The sequence below is a fragment of the Lithobates pipiens genome, unplaced genomic scaffold (assembly GCF_037356315.1).
Source record: "Lithobates pipiens isolate NorthernLeopardFrog02 unplaced genomic scaffold, aLitPip1_a1.2 Scaffold_8, whole genome shotgun sequence".
In the NCBI taxonomy this organism is placed as follows: domain Eukaryota; kingdom Metazoa; phylum Chordata; class Amphibia; order Anura; family Ranidae; genus Lithobates; species Lithobates pipiens.
Genome location: NW_027507903.1, coordinates 97,564,829 through 97,591,073, shown reverse-complemented (window position 1 = coordinate 97,591,073; position 26,245 = coordinate 97,564,829). Strand labels below are relative to the sequence as shown.

The window sequence follows — 26,245 nt, the reverse complement described above, 5'->3', positions numbered from 1 at the left end:
GCCTAGTACCTGTGGAAAACAAAACAACACGCACCTTTCTGTTATAAGCAGAAAAATCCAGACCTGAAATAATGACAACACCTGCAATGAACCCACCGGACGTAACAAAATATGACAGACACGAGCGTATAATGAAACGAAACATAGTCGTAACCCCAACGATGAAAACACCAGAAAACTCAAACGAGCATGGCCATACCACCCATTACAGTCAGCGAGGCTCAGGCCCAGCTGGTAACTGACCCCCCCCCCCCCACCCAAGAAACCTTCCGTGGGCCTGCGAAGCCAGAACAGAAAAGACCCCATGCAATAGAGAAAACAAAAGACAACACAAAAAAACTGACATACAAAAAACAGAACACACGATCGACTGCATGATCATACTACCGCCCACCTAAAAACTGCGAATAACACCAGCAGTAATTTACCATGCGAATGGGATTGGTCCCTGAAAAAAAACCTGGGGGACCCCACATCCACCCCTGTAACGATATCACGTCTGAGCCAGGATATATTGTAACTAGTTGCCATTTTGTGTGGAAAGCAGCCATGACAGTTTGGCTGACCTTAGAATAAACTTACAGAATAATCTAAACTCCCCCCCTCCCTTGTTTTAGGAATTCCAAAAGCTCTTAAAATCTTCAAAGGGAAGAAAGGTTATCTTAGCAGAGAAAACAAGGCTCAAGTTGCCTGGCAGATATTCCGGCCTGTCGTAAAACTGTCACTTTCTCCATGCAGACAACCAACAGATACCCGTCGTAAATACTTCCAAACAGATAGCGTGCAAACAGATTAGTAAAGTGTTGAAAACTTTAACATTTTTTATAACTTTCAAAGCCATCATAGCACAGCCATAATATGGATATATTTAGTTTCCTTGGATAATTTCTAACATTTCAAGTCCAAACACCCCTATGCCAGGTCATATGGGAAGCCACTGGGACCCCTTACTCCTCCAAGGTAACCCTGAAATGGGAAACCTGTCATGTGTGGACTCGTTTTGAAGCAAATATCATGCTGATCACTAAAATGGATATCTGCAGTCTATAAACCATAGAGAGGCAGAGATATGAATATGTATAACAAAGTGTACCTGGGACAGGGTCATGAGTGTAGACACCTCCCAGCAACCAACCCCTAAACAAGATGACCAGACGATTGGTCACTGGTCGCTGTCAACACCCCCTTTGATTTGACAGAAAAGAGGAGAGGCCAAGGCAATAGGCAGTTCTCCTTTTTACCATCCAAGAAAGAACATCTGCCAAGTTGAGAACCGATTACCTTTGCTTATCGATTGAACTCTGATCAACCCTTGGACATTAACTGCAAGTATGCTTCCTTCCCAATTCTACCTTATTTCTTTGTGGCTGTATATTGTCTTTATTTTTTGAAACATCCTTTTTCTGTAAATGTTTTATTCGCACCAACCTTGACCTTTTCATAATAAATCCTTATGTTGAAAAGTGTTAACCTTGTCTTTAAAGCTCTTGATGCAAACTATAAACGAACCTGTCTCTTAAAAGGGCGCTACTGTGATAGAGTAAGGCGCTGAGCAGACCTGTCTGTGGTGGCAGTGTGTGTTGCAGGCGCTTATTCTAATTGGTGTTGCTTAAATTACGAGTCCCCCCGGCTCTGTCTTTAAACGGGGGTGGTGGCAGTTAAAGGGTTAATTGTGTAATTAGCCCAGTGACAATCGCTCTCAGGCTGCCTGCACCTAGATTGTGGTCCCGCAAGCTGGAAAATCTTTGTGCTGGGTGCAGCTGAGTGTGGCATTGTTACGTAAGTGACAGCGTGGGGTTAGGTTGGCCGGTCCTTTGTCGCCAGTTAGCGAGGAGGGCAGGGATCTGACACCAGCGTTCGTCACATATTGGTGGCAGCGGTGGGATAGTTTCGCATTAAGAGCATTCAGTGCATTGTTAGGAATTAGCTCTGCACTGAAGGATTGTAACCTTTGTGGAAACAGTCCTTAGAGACAAGCTGGTGCACATTATTTTTTTTGTTTACTTTTTTTTTAAAAAGAGATATACAGCAACAGCTCCTTTCTACACCTTCTTCCTATATCTGCTTTCTGTTCTATCTTTTCTGCTTGCAACATGTCTGGGGTATCAGCATATAAAAAGATGAGCAAAAATGAACTGACTGCTGAGTGCACAGAAAGAGGAATTGATGTCGGTGGCAAAAACCGTGATGGCTTGATACATGCCCTACATGAGTTTGATATCCGTGCAGAACAGAACCTGGGGGAAACTGGACCAGAAAGGGTTTCCGCTACTCCAGAGCCCAGTGGTTCAGAGGCGGCCTCACCAGATGGGCATGCAGAGACTGACACTGGACTACCACGGATTGTTACCTCCAAGTCATCGCCAGAGCAGGCCAGCATCAGATTGCCTGGAACCAGAATAGACTGTCCTCAAATGCAGGAAACACTACAACACCTCAGGGAGACGGATCCTGTGGCGTACCTGCAGTTTCTCGAGCGCCAGGCTGAGAGAGAGGAACGCAGGGCTGAGAGAGAGGCTGCGGAACGCCGGTCTGAGAGAGAGGCTGATCGTCGGCACGAACTGGAGATGGCTAGGCTCCAGCAGCAGCGACAGGTTCAGAACCTCGGATCCCTAGAGCACAGGGATGACTCTCTGCCAGTGACCCCGGCAGCCAAATTTCCAGTTATGGAAAAGGACAGTGACATTGACGTGTATCTACTGTCGTTTGAAAAAACTTGCCGTCAGTACCATCTGCCCCCAGCACAATGGGCCCGGTACCTGACGCCAGGGCTACGAGGCAAGGCCCTGGATGCTTATGTAGAACTGTCAGAAGAGCAAGGAGGTGATTATGAGGCCCTAAAGGCTGCAATCATCCAAAAGTTTCAGCTAACCCCGGAAGTGTACCGGAAGCGTTTTAGGTCCTTGCAAAAGGGGCCTGGGGACTCATACCTGGATGTGGTAAGTCGCTTACGCACCACATTCCGGCAGTGGACTAAAGGCTTGAAAGCCGATTCTTTTGAGTCCTTGGAAGATCTTATGATTGAAGATCAACTTTTGCATATCTGTCCTACAGACGTCAGACAGTTTGTGCTGGAGCGAAAGCCAACCTCTGCCAAAGCAGCAGCAGAACTGGCAGATACCTATATCCACTCTCGGGTATCTGACCATCGCAAGGCTCCTCCAAATGGCTGGAAAGGAGGGAAATCACACCTGGCAACCCCTCCTCTACCTACCAACCAAGTTCCTCAGCGGCCGGAACCTGCAGCTCCTGGAGCCAAAGCCTTTGTGACTGACAACCGCAAATGCTATAACTGTGGGAAAGGCGGACATCTCCGGACACAGTGCCCTGAGCAGAAGAAGACGACAATCCCTGGCCATCCGGCCAGCAACCCTTCTGCTGTGCTGCTCGTCGGTGGAAAACCTCCAGGAACCAATGCCAACTTGCAGCCAGTCATTGTAGGCCAACGAACTGTAACAGGCTTTCGTGACACTGGAGCCGAAGTCACTTTGGTCAGACCAGAGGTGATAGAAGAAACAGACATCATCCCAGAGAAGTACCTTTCCCTGACTGGAGTTGGGGGAACCTGTTCCCATGTACCTCGTGCCTATGTTTTCCTGGATTGGGGTGCCGGAAGTGGGATGAGAGAGGTGGGTGTCTCTGAGGAGATCCCCACTGCTGTGTTGTTGGGTTCTGATTTAGGTACCCTTGTTTCTTACTATGCCCCTGCTAAGAGCACCCAGGATGCTCCCACGGAACCTTCTGGACCTACCAAGGTACTGTTTACAGATGTTGGGGTAATATCTGGGCAACCTGTGGATGGACAGAGGGAGGGGGAGGGTGGAGTTGAAGTGCAAGGTCCTCCTTCAGAGACAGGAGAGGAGATCCCCTTGCTAGTGAAGGTACCTGATGTATGTTCCAATGTTGCTGAACTGATAAAGGTTAAATGTGATGATGATGATGACAATGATGATGATGATGATGACAATGATGACGATAATGATGATGATGATGATGATGATGATGATGTATTGCCAGTCTTGGTGGTCACTCGCAGTGCTGCAAAGGCAGCCGAGGTGCAGGCACTGATCGCAGAACAGCAGGAGGAGGTCTCGGGGCCCTCTCCCTGTTCTGACCCAGTGGACTCCACCTCTGTTGAGCCTCAGCAGCCGTCCTCGTTTGCCACAGGACTGCTGGCTGAGAGTTGTGGTCCCGCCTTTGAAACAGCACTGCAGACAGACCAAACACTAGCACAGCTCAGAAGTCTAGCTGATCGCCCCCCTGCAGAGAATGACAAACAAAAGGTCTACTGGGACAAAGGGAAACTGTATAGAGAAAATTTGCCTGCAGAGGGGAATGAGGCTGACATAGGTGACAGACAGCTGGTGGTACCCAGTCAATTTAGGGGACCACTGCTAAAAGTAGCCCATGAGATTCCCCTCGCAGGGCACTTGGGGATCACTAAGACCCGAGGGCGGTTGGTACATAACTTTTATTGGCCCAGGATGCTTGCTGACATAGCTGACTACTGTCGGTCCTGTGTTACCTGCCAGCGAGTTGGCAAGGTAGGGGATGTCCACAAGGCTCCACTAAAACCTTTGCCTGTGATTGATGAACCTTTTAAGAGGGTGGCAGTGGATATCGTTGGGCCTTTGGCCATCCCTAGCAGTTCAGGCAAACGTTATATCCTTACAGTTGTCGACTATGCCACACGTTATCCAGAGGCGGTGGCTCTCTCCTGCCTCCGGACAGACAAGGTCGCTGATGCTCTCCTGGGAATCTTCACAAGAGTGGGATTCCCAGCCGAGCTCATTAGCGATCAAGGCCCTCAGTTTGTGTCTGACTTGATGCAAGCTCTCTGTCAGCAAATACAGATGACGCATATCATGGCCAGTCCTTATCACCCACAAACAAACGGCTTGTGCGAGCGCTTCAATGGCACCTTGAAACAAATGTTGCTAACCTTTGTGCACTCCCAGGGCAAGGACTGGGAACGGTATCTGCCTCATCTGCTGTTTGCTTACAGAGAGGTGCCTCAGGAGTCCACAGTCTTTTCGCCATTTGAACTTCTGTATGGAAGGAGGGTAAGAGGGCCCCTGGACCTAATCCGTGAGACCTGGGAGGGCAAGATTGCCGACCCAGAGGTCTCTGTTGTGGATTACGTCCTAAAATTCAGGGATAAAATGGAGACGCTGGTGGAAATTGTGCGGGAAAATATGACCCAGGCCCAGACCAGGCAGAAAGAGTGGTATGACCGTAATGCTAGGGAGCGGACCTATGACATTGGTCAGAAGGTGTATGTTCTGCTTCCCCTGCGGCAGAACAAACTCCAAGCAGCATGGGAAGGCCCGTACACCATCACCCAGCGTCTGAATGATGTCACCTACTTGGTCAGGTTGGGAGAAGGGAGTAGACGGCAGAAGGCCATTCATGTGAACATGATCAAAGCCCATCATGAACGCACGGCCTATGTCATGCCCGTCTGCAGCAGGCCAGAGCCTGAGGAGGCTGATCCACTTCTAGACCTGCTAGCTGACACCAGGGAGGTAGACTCAGAACTCCTGATAAACTCCAATCTTACCCCCAACCAGGTACCTGGACTGAAGCAAGTGCTTGCAGTGCATGGTAGCAGGTTTACGGGAAAACCTGGGAGGACGCATCTCGCTGTCCACCAGGTGGACACTGGGGTACATCCTCCCATTAAACAGTCAGCCTATCGCGTCTCCCTGGAGGTGCTGGCTGACATGAAAAGGGAGGTGGAGGAAATGCTACAGCTGGGGGTGATTCAGAAGTCCCACAGTGCCTGGGCGTCCCCAGTAGTCTTGGTCCCCAAAAAGGACCAGACGACCAGGTTCTGTGTGGACTACCGGAAACTGAATGCCATCACCACTGCAGATGCCTACCCCATGCCCCGGATTGATGAGCTGTTAGATAGGCTGGCGGCTGCACACTATATCACAATCATGGATCTGAGCAGGGGGTACTGGCAAATTCCTTTGGCCCCTGAGGCTCGAGAAAAGTCGGCTTTTATCACCCCATTCGGCTTGTTCGAATTTACCGTCATGCCGTTTGGGATGAAGAACGCCCCAGCTACCTTCCAGAGAGTCATGAATGACTTACTGGAGGGGCTGGAAACCTTTGCAGTAGCCTACCTGGATGACATCGCCGTGTTCAGCCCTACCTGGGAAGAACACCTGGTGCACCTGTCACAGGTCCTGGACCAACTGACAGCTGCCAATCTGACCGTCAAACCCAGTAAGTGTCAGATTGCCATGACCAATGTGCAGTACTTGGGACACCGGGTAGGAGGGGGCACCCTGAAACCCGAGACCGGGAAGGTTGATGCCATCCTGGCATGGCCTACCCCCCAAACCAAAAAGCAGGTTATGTCTTTCTTGGGGACCGCTGGCTACTATAGGAAGTTTGTATGTAACTATAGTAGCCTGGCTAAACCTCTGACTGACCTAACCAAAAAGAAACTGCCCAAGGTGGTGTCTTGGACACCAGAATGTGAGCAGGCATTTCAGGCCTTGAAGGAGGCGCTGGCCCGCGCTCCTGTGCTACAGGCTCCAGACTTTACCCGCCGTTTCCTAGTGCAGACTGATGCCTCTGCCTATGGATTGGGTGCAGTCCTGAGCCAGGTGGATGATGCTGGAGAGGAGCATCCCATCCTCTACCTGAGCCGAAAGCTGCTTCCCAGGGAAGTAGCATACGCCACGATTGAAAAGGAGTGTCTTGCGATCGTGTGGGCTCTCCAGAAGTTACAAACGTACCTTTTTTGGACGGCACTTCACTGTGATCACAGATCACAATCCCTTGAGCTGGCTAAATCGTGTGGCTGGGGAGAATGGCAAACTTCTTCGGTGGAGCTTAATTCTTCAGCAATACGATTTCACCATCCAGCATAAGAAAGGCAGCACCCATGGCAATGCTGATGGGCTGTCGCGACAAGCCGAGCCTGCAAGAGTCGGTTGCGTCAGGAGGGAAATTGTAGTTCCCTCCCATGCAACCACCTAAGGAGGGAGGTGTAACGATATCACGTCTGAGCCAGGATATATTGTAACTAGTTGCCATTTTGTGTGGAAAGCAGCCATGACAGTTTGGCTGACCTTAGAATAAACTTACAGAATAATCTAAACTCCCCCCCTCCCTTGTTTTAGGAATTCCAAAAGCTCTTAAAATCTTCAAAGGGAAGAAAGGTTATCTTAGCAGAGAAAACAAGGCTCAAGTTGCCTGGCAGATATTCCGGCCTGTCGTAAAACTGTCACTTTCTCCATGCAGACAACCAACAGATACCCGTCGTAAATACTTCCAAACAGATAGCGTGCAAACAGATTAGTAAAGTGTTGAAAACTTTAACATTTTTTATAACTTTCAAAGCCATCATAGCACAGCCATAATATGGATATATTTAGTTTCCTTGGATAATTTCTAACATTTCAAGTCCAAACACCCCTATGCCAGGTCATATGGGAAGCCACTGGGACCCCTTACTCCTCCAAGGTAACCCTGAAATGGGAAACCTGTCATGTGTGGACTCGTTTTGAAGCAAATATCATGCTGATCACTAAAATGGATATCTGCAGTCTATAAACCATAGAGAGGCAGAGATATGAATATGTATAACAAAGTGTACCTGGGACAGGGTCATGAGTGTAGACACCTCCCAGCAACCAACCCCTAAACAAGATGACCAGACGATTGGTCACTGGTCGCTGTCAACACCCCCTTTGATTTGACAGAAAAGAGGAGAGGCCAAGGCAATAGGCAGTTCTCCTTTTTACCATCCAAGAAAGAACATCTGCCAAGTTGAGAACCGATTACCTTTGCTTATCGATTGAACTCTGATCAACCCTTGGACATTAACTGCAAGTATGCTTCCTTCCCAATTCTACCTTATTTCTTTGTGGCTGTATATTGTCTTTATTTTTTGAAACATCCTTTTTCTGTAAATGTTTTATTCGCACCAACCTTGACCTTTTCATAATAAATCCTTATGTTGAAAAGTGTTAACCTTGTCTTTAAAGCTCTTGATGCAAACTATAAACGAACCTGTCTCTTAAAAGGGCGCTACTGTGATAGAGTAAGGCGCTGAGCAGACCTGTCTGTGGTGGCAGTGTGTGTTGCAGGCGCTTATTCTAATTGGTGTTGCTTAAATTACGAGTCCCCCCGGCTCTGTCTTTAAACGGGGGTGGTGGCAGTTAAAGGGTTAATTGTGTAATTAGCCCAGTGACAATCGCTCTCAGGCTGCCTGCACCTAGATTGTGGTCCCGCAAGCTGGAAAATCTTTGTGCTGGGTGCAGCTGAGTGTGGCATTGTTACGTAAGTGACAGCGTGGGGTTAGGTTGGCCGGTCCTTTGTCGCCAGTTAGCGAGGAGGGCAGGGATCTGACACCAGCGTTCGTCACAACCCCTACCCAAACCGAGTACTCCCCATCTAACACCACCCTCAGAACTTGCCCCTGTAGCCAGTTTAAAACCCAATGGTCCATGCCAACTAACCTTACTTGTACAGAATGATTAACTTGCACCGAATGCTATGCAACATCCAGGTACACCATGCCTATGCCTTCCTTTAACTAACAAAACCCCCATACGCAGGTCACCTATAAAAGGTGCAATCAGCATAGTGCACAGAAAAACAGCAGCCTCTAAACCTATAAACACACATTTAAATGTTTATTTATGTTTTCAAACATGACCACTTTGAGCCTTAGCTGTAACTCCAGAAATGTCAGATCATTTTAATATTAAAAAGAAATCTGAAATGTTATTCTGCTGCATGCTAAGCTCAGTGATAACCTGTAGATGTCACTGTTTCTGCCCATGGAGAATAGCAAGACATAAGAAAGACTTGGGGGCTTATATACCCATTTAAATGTCAACACAACTGCCGCCGCCACCCCCCCCCCCCCCCGACAGGCACTCACGCATACCAGCTCCCACATACCCCCACACATGCCCACATGCCCTCATGAGCCCACATAAAAACATGACACATGAAACCAGAACACCTCTGCCCCCAACCGAGGCCACCACGGGATCCCCCGCAGTAGCCTGCTCCGCAACGATGAGCCCCCCCACCCCGCAGCTGGGATACCTTGCTTCGAGGTGACCGAGAGAATGAGACTTCCTCCGGCGATCCCACCACCAGTCGAATAGCGTGCGCAAATGACGTCAGCGAAAACCCAGAAGTGACGAGCGTCAGCTGCTACCACGGAAACCAGGGAACCAGAGCCGAGCCGACGAAGGACTTGTAGGAAGGAGGAGGGATATATATACCCCCTCAGACTCCTCCTACAAATCCAGGCCAGCCTTCAGACATAGCACATGCCTGGAATCTGCAACATGTACATAGCACATGTCTGGATTCTGCAACCTTTATATAGCAAGTCTGGATTCTGCAACCTGTATATAGCACATGTGTGAATTTTGCAACCTGTACATAGCACATGTGTGAATTCTGCAACCTGTATATAGCACATGTCTGGATTCTGCAACCTGTATATAGCACACGCCTGGATTCTGAAACCTGTACATAGCACATGTGTGGATTCTGCAAAGTGTACATACCACATGCCTGGATTCTGCAACCTGTACATAGCACATGTGTGTATTCTGAAACCTGTACATAGCACATGTGTGGATTCTGCAACCCCTCCCCTTATCAGGTCAGCTTCCTATACCTGGGTGGTGGTGGACACAGCAATTACCCCCCCCCCCCACCCCCTTCTCTGTCAGACCAGCACAGTCAGGGTGGAGGGCAGACACAAACACTCCTCCAGCCTCTTCTCACAACCCACACACACCCCCTATCACCAACTCACCTCGGGCTCTCAGCTTCAGCTGGAGGGGTCCGGACTCTGGAAGACTGAGTGGACACAGTGTGTACCAGCAGCCGCCCCCCGCGCTAAATGATAACACATTAAACTCGGCTGCTTAGCAGTGGTGGGTGGAGCTAGCAAGGGTAAAACAGTAATCAGACCATACTATTTTGGCCACGGCGCTGGGGGTGTTCCAGCTGAAAAAAAAACTACTAAACAGAGCAGTCAAAGCTATTGATGCCCTGGGGATTGTCAGACAGTGTCACCTGACCTGGGTGCAGAGTGCATCCATAGAAATTTGGATTTGACAGCACCACTCTCACTGCAGCACGGGTTGTTTACACTCAGGGCTAATGAGAAATATGAGACTCTGGGCTTTTTGGGGATGCTGGGCAGGTGGGGCACCCCAGGCAAGTATGGCAACTGTCCAGTGTGCCCATGCGAAAAGATGGCCCTGTCTGCAGTGGAAAAAGTAGACGGCACCAACCTACACTTGCTTGAGCTGGGTAATTAGGTCTGTTTGAAATAGCATGAAACTTTGGGCTGCCAGAATTGTGTCTGATTGATGAGGTTCCTCAACTTCTGGAAGGTAGAATATACAGTTCTGAGGACCACAGGAAAATTATAATCATATACATGAAAAACAGTGTCTAACACCAAAAACTGTGAGATAAATTAGGGATAGTTTTCTGCATTTTACACACTTGTTATTGACTCCCCAAAGTTAAATTATAAGAGATATATGCTTGTATATTTTAAAATACTGTTCTAGGGAGCCCCGTAATGATACGCCTAGAAGGGGAGGGGTAATGGAGGGGTGGGCATGACCGGGTGCCTAGAGACACCTGGAGAGGAACAGGATAGGTGGAGGAGAAAAATGTGTGAAGGGGGAGGAGCAATATATAAAAGGGGAGGAGCCAGAGCGGGACCAATCACGCGTGTGGAAGCATCGGAGGAGGCAGCTTTTGTTCACTGCTCCTCCTCAGCAAGCATTGCAGCGATAGACCTGGTGTTGGAGCGGCTGCGGGCACAGGCGGAAGTGCGGGGGACGGCGTGGCTGACGGAGCAGGTGGACAGGCTGATGGGTGACCCGGAGCGGGAACAACTAGCGGAGAGCCGGTGCTGCGGGCCCAGAGGTCTCGACCTCCGGCGCGCTTCTCGCCGGGCCCCGCCCCTCGGCCACCTCGTGACCAGTGGAGCCCGGGGGAGGACAGGTCGGTCCCCCCGCCAAACGGAGACAGCGGGACACTCGGGGCCTAGGGCGGTCGGCACGCCGCCGGCCTACCCCGGGGGGCGGGGCCGCAATGGCACCGGCTCCCCGCCGTCCAGCCCGGCAACCGGTCGCGTGGGGAAAAAGTGGATTCGGTCTACCGGAAGTCGCGGACGGGGGATGGGGGACGCCGAGCGGAAGCGGGCCTGCCTGAGGGACACAGCGGAGGACTGACGCCCAGGGGTGGTGTGGGGGGGCGCCCCAGGTCTGGTTCGCTGCGCCAGTCGGGGAGCAAGGCCCCTGTGGGGAAGGCTCTTCCCAGCCACCCGATTGCTGCGGACTCTGGGGGTGAGTCGCCCAGGGGGCTTCTGGCACCAGTGGAGAGAGAGGCGAAAGACCGGTCGGAGGGGGAGCTATCCGCTGAGGAAGAGATGGCGGATCCGGTGGTGGAGAGCGGCAGCGCGGCTGTGGGACGTGTTCCTGGTCGGCCCGGTAAGTCGGTAACTGATGTTTTTTCTGATGCTTTGCAGGGGTTGCTGGGGGTTGTGCAGGGGGCGGCTGGTTCGGCGGCGCCGGAGGCACCGCTGGGTGGGGTGACAGGGGCGGGGGTCGGGCGGACCCGGGGCCCGCGCGGCTGATGCAGGGTCTGTTAGAGGGGTTGCGGGCATTAGTGGACAGGTTCGGGGGGGGGGGGGCCGGGGCGCTCCTGCCCTGGCGGTGCCTTGGGGTGCTGGTACGGTCACTGGGACAGCGGCGGTTCCGCCGGCTGCGGGTGGGGAACCCCCGGTGTCCACGACGGCGGGGCCGGTGGAAAGTGGGGGGCCCAGTAGTGAGAAGGCGGCGGACGTGACGCCCAGCCGGACTGATGTGGTTCGGATTGGGGATGCGGCGAGATGTGAGGTGTACGTCTGCTTCGAGGGCCCGCTCGGGGCGCACCTGAAGCCGGAAGTCCGGGAAAAAATTGCGAAAGGTGAGTATGTGGAGATTCTCGCTACTCCCGTTGGAGAAATTCAATTTGGATCGGGTCAAGCCCAACGACACGAAAAAAGATGATGAGGCGAAGAGGCGGTATAGGTTGATCCCGCAGACGTTTGCAAATTGGTTGCAGGTGTTTGCGATTTTGGCGAGCGTCATTGGCGAAAAGAACCCCGAGCACTGCTCGGCGTTGTTTTGCTATATGGACGCCATTGGGGAAGCGCACCGGGTGTACGGGGGAGGGGCATGGCTCCGGTACGACGAACAGTTCCGGCAGCGGAAGGCGGTGCGTCAGGAATTTACGGTGGGATCACAAGGACATCAGCCTCTGGATGAGGCTGATGTCCTCCGCCCGGGCCCCACCTCCGTTTTTTCAGGGGGGGGGGCCGGGGGTACACCCTCCTCAGGACTGTCTGCCGGAAAGAAGTGGGGAGTGTGCTGGTCTTTCAACGAGGGCGCCTGCAAGTTTGGGGGTGCATGCCGGTTCAAGCACGAGTGTTCCGGCTGCGGAGGGGCCCACGCGCTGTCTCGGTGCTTTAAAAGGGGAAAGCGTCCCGGCGACGCTGCTAACAAGAGGGAAGACGCCGGTGAGAGTGGAAAGGATGCTTCCTTTCCTAAATAGGTATCCGGACAGGGTGGCGGCGCGGCTGCTGGCCGAGGGGTTCCGGGATGGTTTCCGGATACCCTGCGGCCTTGCTGCACTCTACGGTAGTGGACGAAAAATTGGGGAAGGAGGTGGCCCTGGGTCGGATGGGGGGGCCATTTGTGGGGAAGCCGTGGAAGACGCTGGTGGTGTCTCCTTTAGGGGTCGTCCCCAAGAAGGAGCCAAACAAATTTCGGCTCATACACCACTTGTCGTTTCCCAAGGGTGGTTCGGTCAATGACTTCATCGACCCGGATGTCTGCGCGGTGTCCTATACGTCATTCGACGCGGCTGTCCGGTGGGTACGGCGTTACGGCCGGGGGGCGCTCATGGCCAAAGCGGACATTGAGTCGGCTTTCCGGTTGCTACCGGTGCACCCGGACAGTTTTCGCTTGTTGGGTTGTCATTAGCGGGAGCAGTTCTACGTGGACAAGTGTTTGCCTATGGGCTGCTCCGTTTCGTGCTCCATTTTCGAGCAGTTTAGCTCGTTCCTGGAGTGGGTGGTGAGGGATGTCTCTGGCATTGAATCGATCATTCACTATTTGGACGATTTTCTCTGCATTGGCCCCCAGGCCTCCGCTGTGTGTGCGATTCTCTTGTCTACGTTGCAGCACATCGCAGGCATTTTTGGGGTGCCGTTGGCGGCGGAAAAGACGGAGGGCCAGGTGGGGGTGTTGAGTTTTTTGGGCATAGTTATAGATTCGGAGGCCATGGAGTGCAGGTTGCCGGAGGACAAGTTGGCGGATTTGCAGAGGGCCATTCGGGAGATTCAGGGCCGTCGGAAGGTTCAGTTGGTGACATTGCAGTCCTTACTGGGAAAACTGAACTTTGCGTGCCGCGTCATTCCAAAGGGGCGGGTGTTCTGCCGGCGGCTGTCGGCAGCGACAGCGGGGGTGCGGGCACCGAAGCACTTCATTCGATTGACGGAGGAACACCGGGACGATTTGGGTGTGTGGCATGATTTCTTGTCCTCTTATAACGGCAGGGCGGTTTGGATGTTCGGGCCGGTGAGCAACTTCGATGTCGAATTGGTCACTGACGCGGCCGGGTCTACGGGCTATGGTGCGTTTTTTCAGGGCAGGTGGAGTGTGGAACCTTTGCCGCGCTCGTGGAAGGAAGCGGGTTTCCTGGGCAACCTGGTGTTGCTGGAACTCTTTCCGATAGTGTTGGCGTTGGAGCTGTGGGGGGAGAGTTGCAGGAATTTGAAGTTGCGCATCAACTGTGACAACATGGGGGGTGGTGCAAGTGGTGAACCGCATGTCTGCATCATCCCCTCCGGTTATCAGACTTTTGCGCCAATTGGTCCTTCGGTGCCTGCGTTTGAATGTATTTCTGTATGCTGTTCACATACCTGGGGTGGAGAATTCCTTGGCTGACTCCCTGTCTCGTTTCCAGTGGGACAAGTTCCGGGAATTGGCGCCTGGCGCGGCCCCAGTCGGGATTCCGTGCCCGGGGTGGATTTGGGCGCTGCCCTTGGAATCGCCGCGGGTTGGATACGCAGGTCTGTAAGTCGGGCTACATGGACGGCATACGTGAAGGTATGGTGGGAATGGCAGGGTTTGGTACGAGAGGTGGACGGGGCTGGGGAAGCCGGGGACTGGCGCCTGCTGGTGCTTTATTTTGTGGTCTGGAATGTGGAGGGCAGGCGCTCGGCGGCCGCGATCGACAAAAAAAATGGCAGGCTTGTCATTCCTTTTTAAGTTACTGGGGTCGGAGGATTGGTCAAAGGATTTTTGGGTACGTCAGATGCTGAGGGGTTTTCGGAAACAGACAAAAAGGGGGGGACGCAAGACGTCCGGTGACGTTTGGGATCTTGGTGGCCATTTGTGGAAAATTGGGCTCGGTTTGCACGTCTCCGTTCGAGGTGCGGTTGTTCACGGCGGCCTTTTCGTTGGCATTTTACGGGGCTTTTCGTATCGTGGAGTTGGTCAGCCCGTCCCGGAAAGTTCCGGGGGGGCTGTGGGATCTGGATGTGCGGGATGAGGGGGATGGAGGTGAGTATAACTCTTAGACGATCAAAAACGGACCAACAGGGTAAGGGTGTGGAAATTTGCTTGTTCCGTTTGGCGGGATCGCATGTTTGCCCGGTGGAAGCAGTTCAGAGTTACCTTGAGGTAAGGCCGGGGAGTCCGGGGCCATTACTTATCCACGTGGACGGGTCTTTCCTGTCAAGATTCCAGTTCGTGTCGGTTTTTCGACGATGCTTGACGCTTAGTGGTTTGGTGGGGTCGGAATATGCTTCACACTCCTTCCGCATTGGAAGCAGCCCGGTGCGGGTTGGATGAGGCAGCGGTGCGCAGGATCAGTCGTTGGGAGTCTCGTAGGTTTCGGTCATACGTTAGACCACAGTTGGCGGTTGGGCGGTCCCGGGAGTGGGATTGTCCTTAGTTAATTTCCTGGTTTAGACATCAAAAAAAAAAAATATATATATATAAAAGGTTTTTCCACGGGGGTATTGTTAGTATCTACGTGGGATGGGTACGGTCAATGTGGTGGTGTTTTTCTTTTGAATGGGGTCTTTTTTTTGTCGGGGGATCAGCAGGTTCTGGTTTCTCGTTTTAGATGGAGGTACAACACGCCTCGTTTGGATCGTGGGCCACTCCTACGTTTGTTGGGGGGCCAGGAGAGGAGACATGAGACCTGAGGGGAGGCAACTGGGGATTTCCAGGGCCGAAGCGGAATTGCACTGGTTGGGGATACCAGGAATGCAGTGGGAAAGGGTGATGAGTGTGGTGGAAAGGTACGTTTGGCTGCATAGGCCCCCGGATGTGTTGGTTATACATGCTGGGGGGAATGACCTGGGAGCCCGGAAGGTCAGGGATTTGCTGACTGACATTAAGGCTGATTTTCTTAAGCTGTGTGCAAGGTTTCCCAGTACGATCCTGCTGTGGTCGGACATTGTCGCAAGGACACAGTGGAGATGGGCGAGGTCGGTGGCAAGCATTCAGAAGACGAGGATCCGGGTGAATAAGGTGGTGGGGAGATTCGTGGTTCAGAATGGAGGGTTGGTGATCAGACACAGGGAGCTGGAGTCGAATGTGGGTTTGTACCTGAGGAAGGACGGGGTTCATCTCACGGATGTCAGGATCGACCTATGGTCTTTGGGTTTGCAGGAGGGGATCCAACAAGCTTTGAGGGTGTGGGGTTGCCCTCAAGGGTAAGGGGGTCACCCTTTCAGGCTGTGGCGTGAGATTTCTGGTGGTCTTTGACGGTGGCGGTAAACAGAGGTGATATAAAAGGGTGGGGGGCTCATTGGTATTATGGGCCCCTCCGGTGTATTCCCGAACGGTGGACGGAATACTGGGAGGTTTTTCACTGCAGGAATTGGTTGTCTCTGAGCGGTCACAGCTTGAGGCCTGGTATGGTAAAAGGTAAAGCAGTGAGGTTGGTGTTTGGAGTTAAAGTGGGTCACCGTCAGAGATCACCAGACTGGAGTTGCTAAAGTTGTTCAAAATGTTTTGTTTACAGTTGTAGATATACATTTATATATTTATGGTTGGAGCCCTCCGCTGTAAGAGATGAAAGAACACATAAACACGTCACAAGACTAACAACATAAAATAGACCTGAATTGTGCCCTTGGTCTGCTGTAAGGTAAGCCCTGGTGAGCTGGGCGGTGAGCCCTGCTCTGCTGGGCAATATGCCAAGAGAAGGCCGCATACCTTAAGAAAGTAAATGGATGTGCTGTAGAGAAACGTGTTTTAAGTGAAGTACTCTAAGAAGGGAAATGGGTGGGTGGGTACCTTGCACTGGAACCGACACAGACCGTTGTGGGTGGTCTGATTATATACCCTCCGGGCTCCTCCCATAATTACGGGCCACCATACTGGCCCTCTTATTTATGGTTGGAGCCCTCCGCTGTAAGAGATATGAAAGAACACATAAACACATCACAAGACTAACAACATAAAATAGACCTGAATTGTGCCCTTGGTCTGCTGTAAGGTAAGCCCTGGTGAGCTGGGCGGTGAGCCCTGCTCTGCTGGGCGATATGCCAAGAGAAGGCCGCAAAAGATTTGGTGTAGGGAGGTAATTATTAATTTATGTACAGCAAGACACTACGGGGCAAAGTTTCTGAAGGCTCAGGACATTTCCACTTGTGGATTGGAGATGTATCGAGTAAAGCAGGTGTATTCCCGCCTGCCCATCTTTGATCGCGTGGACTGGGACCCCGTTTCGTGAGGCTGCTGATGCTGCTCCAATGCGAAAGAATGTCCAAGAAAATGACCAAGGTCCTGGCCTAATGTGCTCAAAAGGAACCTGACGTGACTAATGAACTGGTTGCTGCCTGGGGTACTAATCGAGAACGGTAGTAATGGGCTGTCCTGCGAGGGATCAAACATATGGGCCAAAAATTGATCTAGGATGGACACGGGGCACCAGGCTTTGAGAGTTTGGAAAGGTTTTAGGTCAACCCCTGGACCGGACTATTGTGATTTGGACACGCTGAGGAGCAAGATGAAGTCTGATGGCGTGTGAGGTGGCGTCTATGTAACACTTTACAACTGGGATGGTCACAGTATTCACTGGGGCGTAAGAAGCTGTAGAAAGCCAGGTAGATGGCTGCTTGAAGGACCAGGCTGAATTTAGCCAAAAGGGGAATGTGACAGGATGAAAAGACATGTCTCGGAATATGGCGCCGGTGACGGGTAGCCGTTTGATACTGATTTGGGGTCATTGCCTGTGAATACCACACAACATGGTCTTGACCGTATGGGCGGCGAACAAGACGGTTTGTTAGGATCTCATAAGGGGATGAAATACTGGATGTCAGCTGAGTGGGATCTAAGGTATTGTGTGACAATGCCAACTGTGTGCGGTGGCATAATATGAAGACCAGGATGTGATGGAGAACTCTTGGTATTGCTCTGGGTTTTGAGGCTAGTAACCTGACATAGAACCTCTAGGCTGCCGGTAGGCCTTCAGGGTGTTGTGAGATAGTGAAAGATTAATAAGGCAGGTAGCGTCGTGAAAGTGTTGTTTGAATCCGAGGTTAGCTACGACCAGTGTGGGATAAGAGACATGGTCGGGTCGGTTCCAGGTTCCTGCAAAAAATAACGAAGCAAAGTTAACGGGTAGTGCGTCGGCCAGATTATTGCATTTGTCTGGGATGTGGACGCATAGGACGTTAGATTGGTGCTGTGGGGATAGTGGCACCAGCCTGCACAGGAAGGCCACGATGGCCAGCTACTAGGACCTCCTTTATTGGTTTATTGGCTTGGTTGTCTGTGGCGAACGTCACTGTTTGTCCTGCCCAGTTGTTGCACCAGACTTGAGCTGCTGCGACAATGGGGTAGAGGTCGAACAAAGAGGAGGACTAACTGAACCCAGGAATCAAGAGGATTTCTGACGGCCATGGCCCTATCAACCCAATTTGACCAAAATTGAGGCGAGGACCTGTGGAGGCTGCGGTGACCATGACTACCTGAGATGAAGAGAGAGATGCTGAGGGAATACACATTGGCATGCCATTCCAATTTGTGAGAAATTCGACTCTCATGGGCAGATCTGCTATAGCTGGCACATCTTAATTTAAGGATTTAGTCAGGGTCTTTGCCTGGAAGAGAAACACTAAAAGATGGGAGGTAAAAGATCCCCTTGAGTCTGGCTGCTGCCTTGGCTGAAAATGAGCAGTGATAGTCAAAGGATGGGCACCCTGCGTACTTGTGACCTGCTGCGTGCAGATACGGGTCCAATTCTACCCTCCTGTTGGGGTTGCTCTGCCTAGTATGTCTCTGACTGTCCCCAAGGCCCGCACAAACTCTGTGACAGTGAGCTTGCGATTAAGTAAAGGGTCTCTGGTCTTCAGGATGACGGAGACATCTCCCTGCGAATATGATTTTTTCTAGGCCAAGTTGTGTACTGCTATGAGGAGGGATGCTAAGTTAACGTCGTTGTCATCCAAGATGTCCTCCTAGATGCCCTGCTAGGACAAGGTGTGCAGGGAAGACGATGGTGCAGAAGTTGGGTGTATCTGTAAGTGAAGGTACGGGAATGACGGTGGTGACTGGAGCTGGTAGGGGCATGGCTGGGCGTACCTCCAGGGCTGTCACTCTGCTTGGACTTCGGCGACTGCTGCTGACAGTGTGGTTACCCAGGAGTGCAGCTGAGTAGTCGCAAAGAAGATAGACTGAAGTGGTGCCTAGAAGGGCTGCCACTGGTGGTGGAAACAGTAGCCTAAAGGCTTGGTTTCCTGGCTGCAGCAGGGTAGGATTTACTCCTGCGACACCGTTCTGTTATGAGTTTATATATATTTTGTTTGTTTGTTTTGTTTATTTGTTTTTTATTGGTCCAAGCTCTTGTGAGACTAAACCGCCGCTTGCTGAGCCCGAAAAGGGTGATGGCAGGGCTGAGGCAAAGTCCTCACTGTCTGCCTGCGACATGGCGTCAACTAAAAGCAAGGGGGGGTATGTTTGAGGTAAGTTGCAAAGGTAGGAGCGGATAGTTGCGTTGGGTAGATAAGATGAAAGGCGGAAGGAAACAAGAAGAATAGGACAAGGAACGACAGCCATAGTGACAGTTGGTTTGCGCTCGAGCACTGTTGAGTGTGACTTTAGAAAACTCAAAAGAATGCGTAACAACCGAGGTGAGCCAGGAGGTGACTGGCTAGGTAACCGATAGCTCGGGTGTCAGTCTGTGCTCGGCACAGACTAATGAACCAGAGCGCCCCAGGGCGGACTGGGGTGGGTAGCTGAAGTCTGGTATACTAAGTAGGAATGTTGCGATCTGTAGTTAATTGACGTGGGTTCGGTCTACTAATGCTTGCACTGCCAGCAAGTATGGAGATTAGGCGACCTTGTCTGCGTATTGAAGGCTTGTGCTTCGAAAACAGAGTGAAGTGCACAGAAGTATGTGACAGTTGCTAACGCCTCAGGAGCAGGTCAAATTCTGTATGTGAAGTAAAAATATGTAGTGAAAGAGTGTTTAAGAGAAAGGGGGAATCCCATTGAACTACACACCTGACTTTATGCCCTAGTTGTGAAGTCGACTGGTTGGTGGTCGAGAACTGAGTTGACCGGGAGCCTGTAGTAAAGTGACATGAGAATTTCGTTTTGACGATGGGGATTGCAAAGAGCTGTTTGGGGCAAAGCTGGCCCCCTGGTGAGCAGCCGTGTTGCTACTGGAGACGATGAGTGGCAGTTTGAGCCATTTGCTGAAATGCTTGCAGCGATTGCAAGGAAGCGGCCTTATTTGAATTATAAATTGAATTATGAGGTGAGAATGAATGAATGAATGAATGAATGAGGTGAACAGCTGTGTTGCTACTGGAGACGATGAGTGGCCGTATTAAGCTATTGCAGAGATGCTTGCAGCGATTTGCAAGAAAGCAGCTTTATTTGAATCTATAAATTTAATTATAAGTGTGTAGGAATGAGGAGAGCAGCCGTTTTGCTACTAGAGATGAGATTTGAAAGGTGAAAGCAATGTTTTGCGGATTTATAAGTGTGTAGGTATGAGGTGAACAGCAGTGTTGCTACTGGAGACGATTGGCAGTTTTGAGCCAAATGCAGAAAAGACTTGCAGCGATTGCAAGAACGCAGCTTTGTTGAAAGGCAAAAGAAAGGTTATAGAGGAAATGTGATTATGTAGGAATGACCGTGCGCAATACTGAGCAAATTGGTGGAGAGAATTGTGTACGATCGTGTATGGATAGACTGAGAAGGTCAAATGTAAGTACTGCTGAATTCGTACAGTCGATGTGACTAGTTTGAACTGGGCTATAGCTATGGAATAGTCTGCGAAAGATTTGACTCATTTGAGTCGGTGATGCAACAGGATTCGGCTTGGTTGTTAGAGTTGCGTTTGGCAAGGACTGGAATCGTTGCGCCGACGCTGCGACTAAACTCGAATCCTCCGTAGATGCGACTGAAAGGCTCGTATATGGGATCCGACCGTATCGCTGAGGATATGGCTGGGTTCGGATTGATTGAATTGTGATGGTGGTTGAAGGGGCTGGTGATTGTCAATGATCCGAAACATAGAAGCGAAGTTGCGACTAGATTCGAGGTGACTACAGGGCTCGTATGACAGATCTGCCCGTGTTGCAGATGATATGGCTGGGTTTGAATCGACTAAATGGTGATGGCGGTTGAAGGGGCTTGTGACTGCCAAGGATCCGAAACATAGAAGCGAAGTTGCGACTAGATTTCAAATCGGCCGTAGATATGAGGTGACTACGGGGCTCGTATGACAGATCTGACCGTATTGCCGATGATATGGCTGGGTTCGAATCAACTAAATGGTGATGACGGTTGAAGGGGCTTGTGATTGCCGAGGATCCGAAACATAGAAGCGAAGTTGCGACTAGATTTCGAATCGGCCGTAGATGCGAGGTGAGTAAGGGGCTTGAATGTCGGATTTGACTGCATCGACCGTGAAGTGATCGGCTCGAGTAAACCCGCGTTGGGTAGAAAGGATGAAATACATGAAAGATGACATAGACTTACGGTGGCGTAAGTGCGACTTTGCAAAACGAACATGATAACGTAACTATTGGAGTTTAGAAGAGCCGTAACAACAAAGTCCTACCTGCGACAGCGAGTGTGTAGCGGTCCGAGCGTGGGACAATCGATGAAGATATACGACCGATCTCGAAGGTACAACTACGTGGACATGCAGTGAGTTGGCAGAGTCAGCCTCTGCAATGCATTTGACACGAATCAGCTCAAAAATGTATGAGATGAATCTGATATAAATTGGCAGTAAGGAGTATCTGATACGAATTGGTTGTAGAGTATGCCCTTCCTTACTGTGAAACCAAACACCTATCAACCACCCATCCCCCCAGGCTAGTCAAGTGCAGGTAAGACATCAGGTGGGTTTAATTACACCTCAATCAGCCACAGAAACCCATACAAACAATACCTGTTTATCTAAAAAAAGGATGAGAACAGTGAATTTTATAACCAGTGAAGCCTATGGCGAGTGATAACGAGGAACAACTGATAGCGACTCGGCTGTGCCGAACAACGTCGGGACATGAGTGTCAACAACTCAGAGGTAGGTTTTGCAAAAGGGGTGCAGAATAGTAAGCATGATAAGCCGCAAGTTTGCACATGATATGAAAAGATTCAGATACTACTTATCTGCGACCATGAGCGGGAACCGCCGACGAAGACCACGAATGAAGAAGCCGAAGTGCACCTACGATTGGACACACAGATAGACGACCGTGAGGGAGCTGAGAAGAGCCGGCCCCTTGATGTGCAGTACCTTGCACTGGAACCGACACAGACCGTTGTGGGTGGTCTGATTATATACCCTCCGGGCTCCTCCCATAATTACGGGCCACCATACTGGCCCTCTTATTTATATACATATTTTGGAGGGAGTAAAATATTTGGTTATGTTTAATAAAGGCTGTTGTGGCCATTTTACTCCAAAGAGAAGGTGTGGTCTCATTATTATAGATATAAAAGGGCTGGTAAGGGGCATTGTTAAGAAAGGGACTGTTGGGCTACGCAGGTCATGCAGTCTTTCTGATATAACTATGGTTTTATATGTACTCAAGGCAGACTTAGGCTGGCCATTGAAGGATCACAATTTGTGCAGTTGAGCACAGACCGGATGCATTTAGATTTATGTGTGGACTTCCCTGTTTAACAGAAGTCGACCTCCAGATTGAGTTATGAGGTACGCACAAGCTGGAAAATGCAGCAATCAGATGATCAGTGTATTCTGACACCAGAAATTAGCACTATTAGAATGCAATATCTCATCTGGGATATTCATCCATCCACCGTGCTTGTGTGGATGGAGGAAAAAATAAACAATGGACTTAACAAAAATGTAAAAAAAATTAACCATCTATAGCCAGCTTTAACCTCTTGTTGACGTACATTTACTGTTGGGTGGCAGTTTCTGTGAGCAGAATCACATACAGGTATGTGGTTCTGCACTTCCGGGTCTGAGGCGCACACACGCCCGCCGCCGGCGACCCACTGTGTTTGGGGTGGAGACTGTGAGCCAGGCCTTCTTGTCCAACATCAGTGCCTGACCTCATGAATGTGCTTCTGGAAGAATGGTCAAACATTCCCATAGACACTCCTAAACCTTGTAGACAACCTTGCCAGAAGAGTTGAAACTGGTATAGCTGAAAAGAGTGGGCCAACTCAATATTGAACCCTACAGACTAAGACTGGGATGCCATTAAAGCGGAGGTCCACCCTAAAGTGGACCTTCCGCTCATCGGAACCCTCCCCCCCTCCGGTGCCACAATCGGCACCTTTCAGGGGGGAGGGGGGTGCAGTTACCTGGATAATCCAGGTAACTGCACCCACTTCCCGGGACAGCTCTCTGCGGAAAGGGGCGTAACTTACGCCCCTTTCCGCAAGTGCCCGCCCCTTCCCGCAAGTGCCCCGCTGCCTGCTGGGAAACACACAGCTTCCAGAGGCAGCGGGGAGCGTCCTTATTGCGCAGCGCAATTCGCGCATGCGCAGTAGGGAACCGGGAAATGAAGCCGAAAGGCTCCATTTCCTGATTCCCATACCCAAGATGGCGGCGGCAGGACCCGACAGACGACCTAGCGATCGGCTTCGGGCGCGCTGGACAGGTAAGTGCCACTATTTTAAAAGTCAGCAGCTGCAGTATTTGTAGCTGCTGGCTTTAAAAAAAAAAAAAACGCGGAGTCCCGGTGGACTCCCGCTTTAAAGTTCATGTGTGTTTAAAAGTAGGTGTGCCATTACTTTTGGTAATATAGTGTATCTTAGGATCTAAGTCTATGCGGATTTATGCTGTCTATTAGGCTTGGCCAGTACCTGAATAATGTGGGGCTTTTCCACAGCATGTGGAGTAAATCCACAGTAGACCCGAAGACCTTGGACATTCAGGTGTGTCACGCCAACTCCAGTTAAACAACTTAAGTGGAGTCCTATATGAATGATGAACAGTTGTGATAAACACTGCTGAGGCGATAAACACACAGAAGGCACCTGTTCCAATATATTTTACCATACATCATGAGAAATATCTCCCAGATCTTTCTTCCATTCTTTCCTACCCAGGCAAGCAACCACCCTCTGATGCTGTCCTAATAGGTAACTGTATATGGAAGAGATAAGGTCCTCAAGGGAATCTATAAGAGGCACAGGATGTACATCTGATTTAGTATGTTTGGACTGGGCCTGTACGGCATGCTGCAATTGTAAATATTGGAGTCTGCGAGAGGACAGTGGGTATGTCGCCTGTAAGTCCTGGAATGTTCTCATTTTGAGAAAACAACTGAGCAATACACAGAAGTAGTGACTGAATAGGGTCTGTGCAGTTCTCAACCCCCCACCCTGCAATGTAGTTAAGGAGCCCAATTTTTATTAGATTTGCTTGTCCTACCACTGACAGAGGCAGTTTGGTCAGACCTGGCCCTTAGTCCTGAACGTATTAAGGATAGGAGTCAAATTATAATGTAAATAATCTTACACTTTGAGATAAACCCAAATGCCTAGATATTTGAAGGATGTCACATATTTAATTTGTTAATCTGCAGTAGAGAACACATCTAATGATAATGGGACAGGCTTATCCCAGTTGATAGCTAATCCCGAAAATGAGCCAAAGGTTCCCATCAAGGTCGTAAGGGGGGTTAGTGATTGAACTTTATCCCCAAGGAACAACAAAGTGTCTTCAGTGTCTGCCGCAGGCCATCCATCCTCTGTCTTCACTACGGGGATCCCGGCAGCCTGACATTTCTTATATGAGGAAGGCGGGGCCACCCGTCACCTGACCCCCCTCTGACGCAAGTGGGAAAGCCTGGCTTCCCCAATGACGTGTGGGTGACTCCGCCCTCCTCTGATGTAATGCAGGTTTCAGAACTCGAAGCTCATCCCTAGGGAACAGTTCAGCTAATATTTGTGTCCCCTTAGTATATCAGAGGCAATTTTCATCCTAGGAAATTAACCAGTGTAGTGGCGGCTCCTGAAGAGCACGCGCTATGCGTTTTTCAAAGTTAAACTTTACCTAAACTGCAGCTTGGTCTGGGTATAATTTGTCTAAATTGGACCTCTGCATCAGTCTCACTGGACTCTGAGATGTTCAGACTGGCCACAGGGGGCGCTGTCTCTTGTGGCAGGCGTGGAACTATGGTCTGGTTAGGTGCTTAAGCTACTCTCTCAGGTCAGTGGGAGTGGCCCTCTCGCTGTGCCCTCTGGAAGAGGGTATTTAAGATGCGGACGTCACGTGGTTCGGGTTCCGGTCCAGTATGATGTGCTGATTACATGGTCCTGGTCCTCCTGACCAGCCCCTAGGAAGGCTATGGCCTGGGGTGCGGATCCACCCAACTTAAATGTCTCGGGGCTGGCTAGCCTGAGGCAAGGAAACTAAAGGAGGATTCTGAGGTGGATGGGTGCCGTCTCCGGTTCGGGAGAGACCCAGTGTACTTCAAGCATTCCAGAGGAGGACTGTTTAGAAGAACCCCACCTACGGGTTGGTTTTCTTAACAAGAGCCTGGAAGGGCTGAAGTAACCGAGAGAATCCGGTCTTGTGGATATCGCCAAGTGGGCTGAAAGATCCAGGTATTCTACAAGTATTCTACAGCTTAGTTTCCCTGCACGTTCTGCAACGTCTGTGACAAAGACTTTGTTCCTGAGTAGGGATGAGTCAAACACCCTCCGGTTCGGTTAGCACCAGAATTTTCGAACGGATCGCAAATTGGTGCGAACTTTAGAACCCCATTGAAGTCTATGGGACTCGAACATTCAAAATAAAAAGTGCTAATTTTAATGGCTAATATGCAAGATATTGTCCTAAAAAGGGTTTGGGGAGCTGGCTCCTGCCCCAGGGGGTCAAAGCCAATTTTTTTTAAAAAATGAACGTTTTTTCGGGAGCACTGATTTTAATGACGATTAAAATGAAAAAAAAAGTGAACTATTCCTTTAAATATTGTGCCTGGGGGGGCGTCTATAGTATGCCTGTGAAGTGGCACGTCTTTCCCGTGTTTAGAATAGTCCCTGCACAAAATGACATTTAACGGAAAAAAAAGTCATTTAAAACTGCTTGCGGTTTTAATGTCATGTCTGGTTCCGGCAATACGGATGAAAATCATTGAGAAAAAAATGGCATGGGTAGCCCCCCTGCCCATTACCAGCCCCTTTGGGTCTTGTACGGATATTAAGGGGAACCCTGTACCTAAATTTAAAAAAACCCTATATATTAAGAACAGCAGTATACAGGCGGTGCAAACAAGACAGGGACTGTGTAGGTTTGTTGTGTTAAGTAGAATCTTTTTGTAATTTTGAACTGGTACATTTTTAAAGTGTAGCTCCAGTCGAAAAATCTATTTTTAAGCTTTTTGGAAAACATAGGGAAAGGTTATCACCCCTGTATAATTTTTTTGGCCGTCCGTCTTTTTTCATCTTACTTCCTGTTGTCTCCTTCCGTTTGCAAGTAGGAGACATTTGTAAGTTGGATGTTTGAAAGTAGGGGCCTGCCCTATATGCTCTGCAGAAATTGGGGCCTAAGGTGTTGGTGTTGCCACAACACTGTAAGCCCTCAAAGTGACTCTTGGTGGGGGCTGGAGCACCCTGCTGTGAACGATTATATCAAGAATTGTAATTGCATGCCATTGTTGAACAGCGGTAGAAAAATTGGGACTTTGGTGGTTTTGGTGGTGGTGCTGGTGCCG

At 50.3% G+C, this 26,245-nt stretch overlaps 1 protein-coding gene across 1 annotated transcript; it reads left to right on the top strand.

The window, feature by feature from the left end:
* The first annotated feature begins 1,899 nt into the window (after nucleotides 1–1,899).
* LOC143961975 (uncharacterized) lies at nucleotides 1,900–15,601 on the top strand. Its single transcript, XM_077471320.1, has 2 exons — nucleotides 1,900–6,281; nucleotides 15,497–15,601. The coding sequence occupies exons 1-2, from the start codon at nucleotides 2,094–2,096 to the stop codon at nucleotides 15,599–15,601; spliced, it is 4,293 nt and encodes a 1,430-aa protein (XP_077327446.1). The 5' UTR covers nucleotides 1,900–2,093.
* The last annotated feature ends 10,644 nt before the right edge of the window (nucleotides 15,602–26,245 follow it).

Coding starts and splice junctions, on each gene's coding strand:
- LOC143961975 (XM_077471320.1), top strand. CDS start 2,094: ATGTCTGGGGTATCAGCATATAAAAAGATGAGCAAAAATGAACTGACT. Junction 6,282..15,496: donor TGCAGTACTTGGGACACCGG/GTAGGAGGGGGC, acceptor GCTGTGTGCAAG/GTTTCCCAGTACGATCCTGC.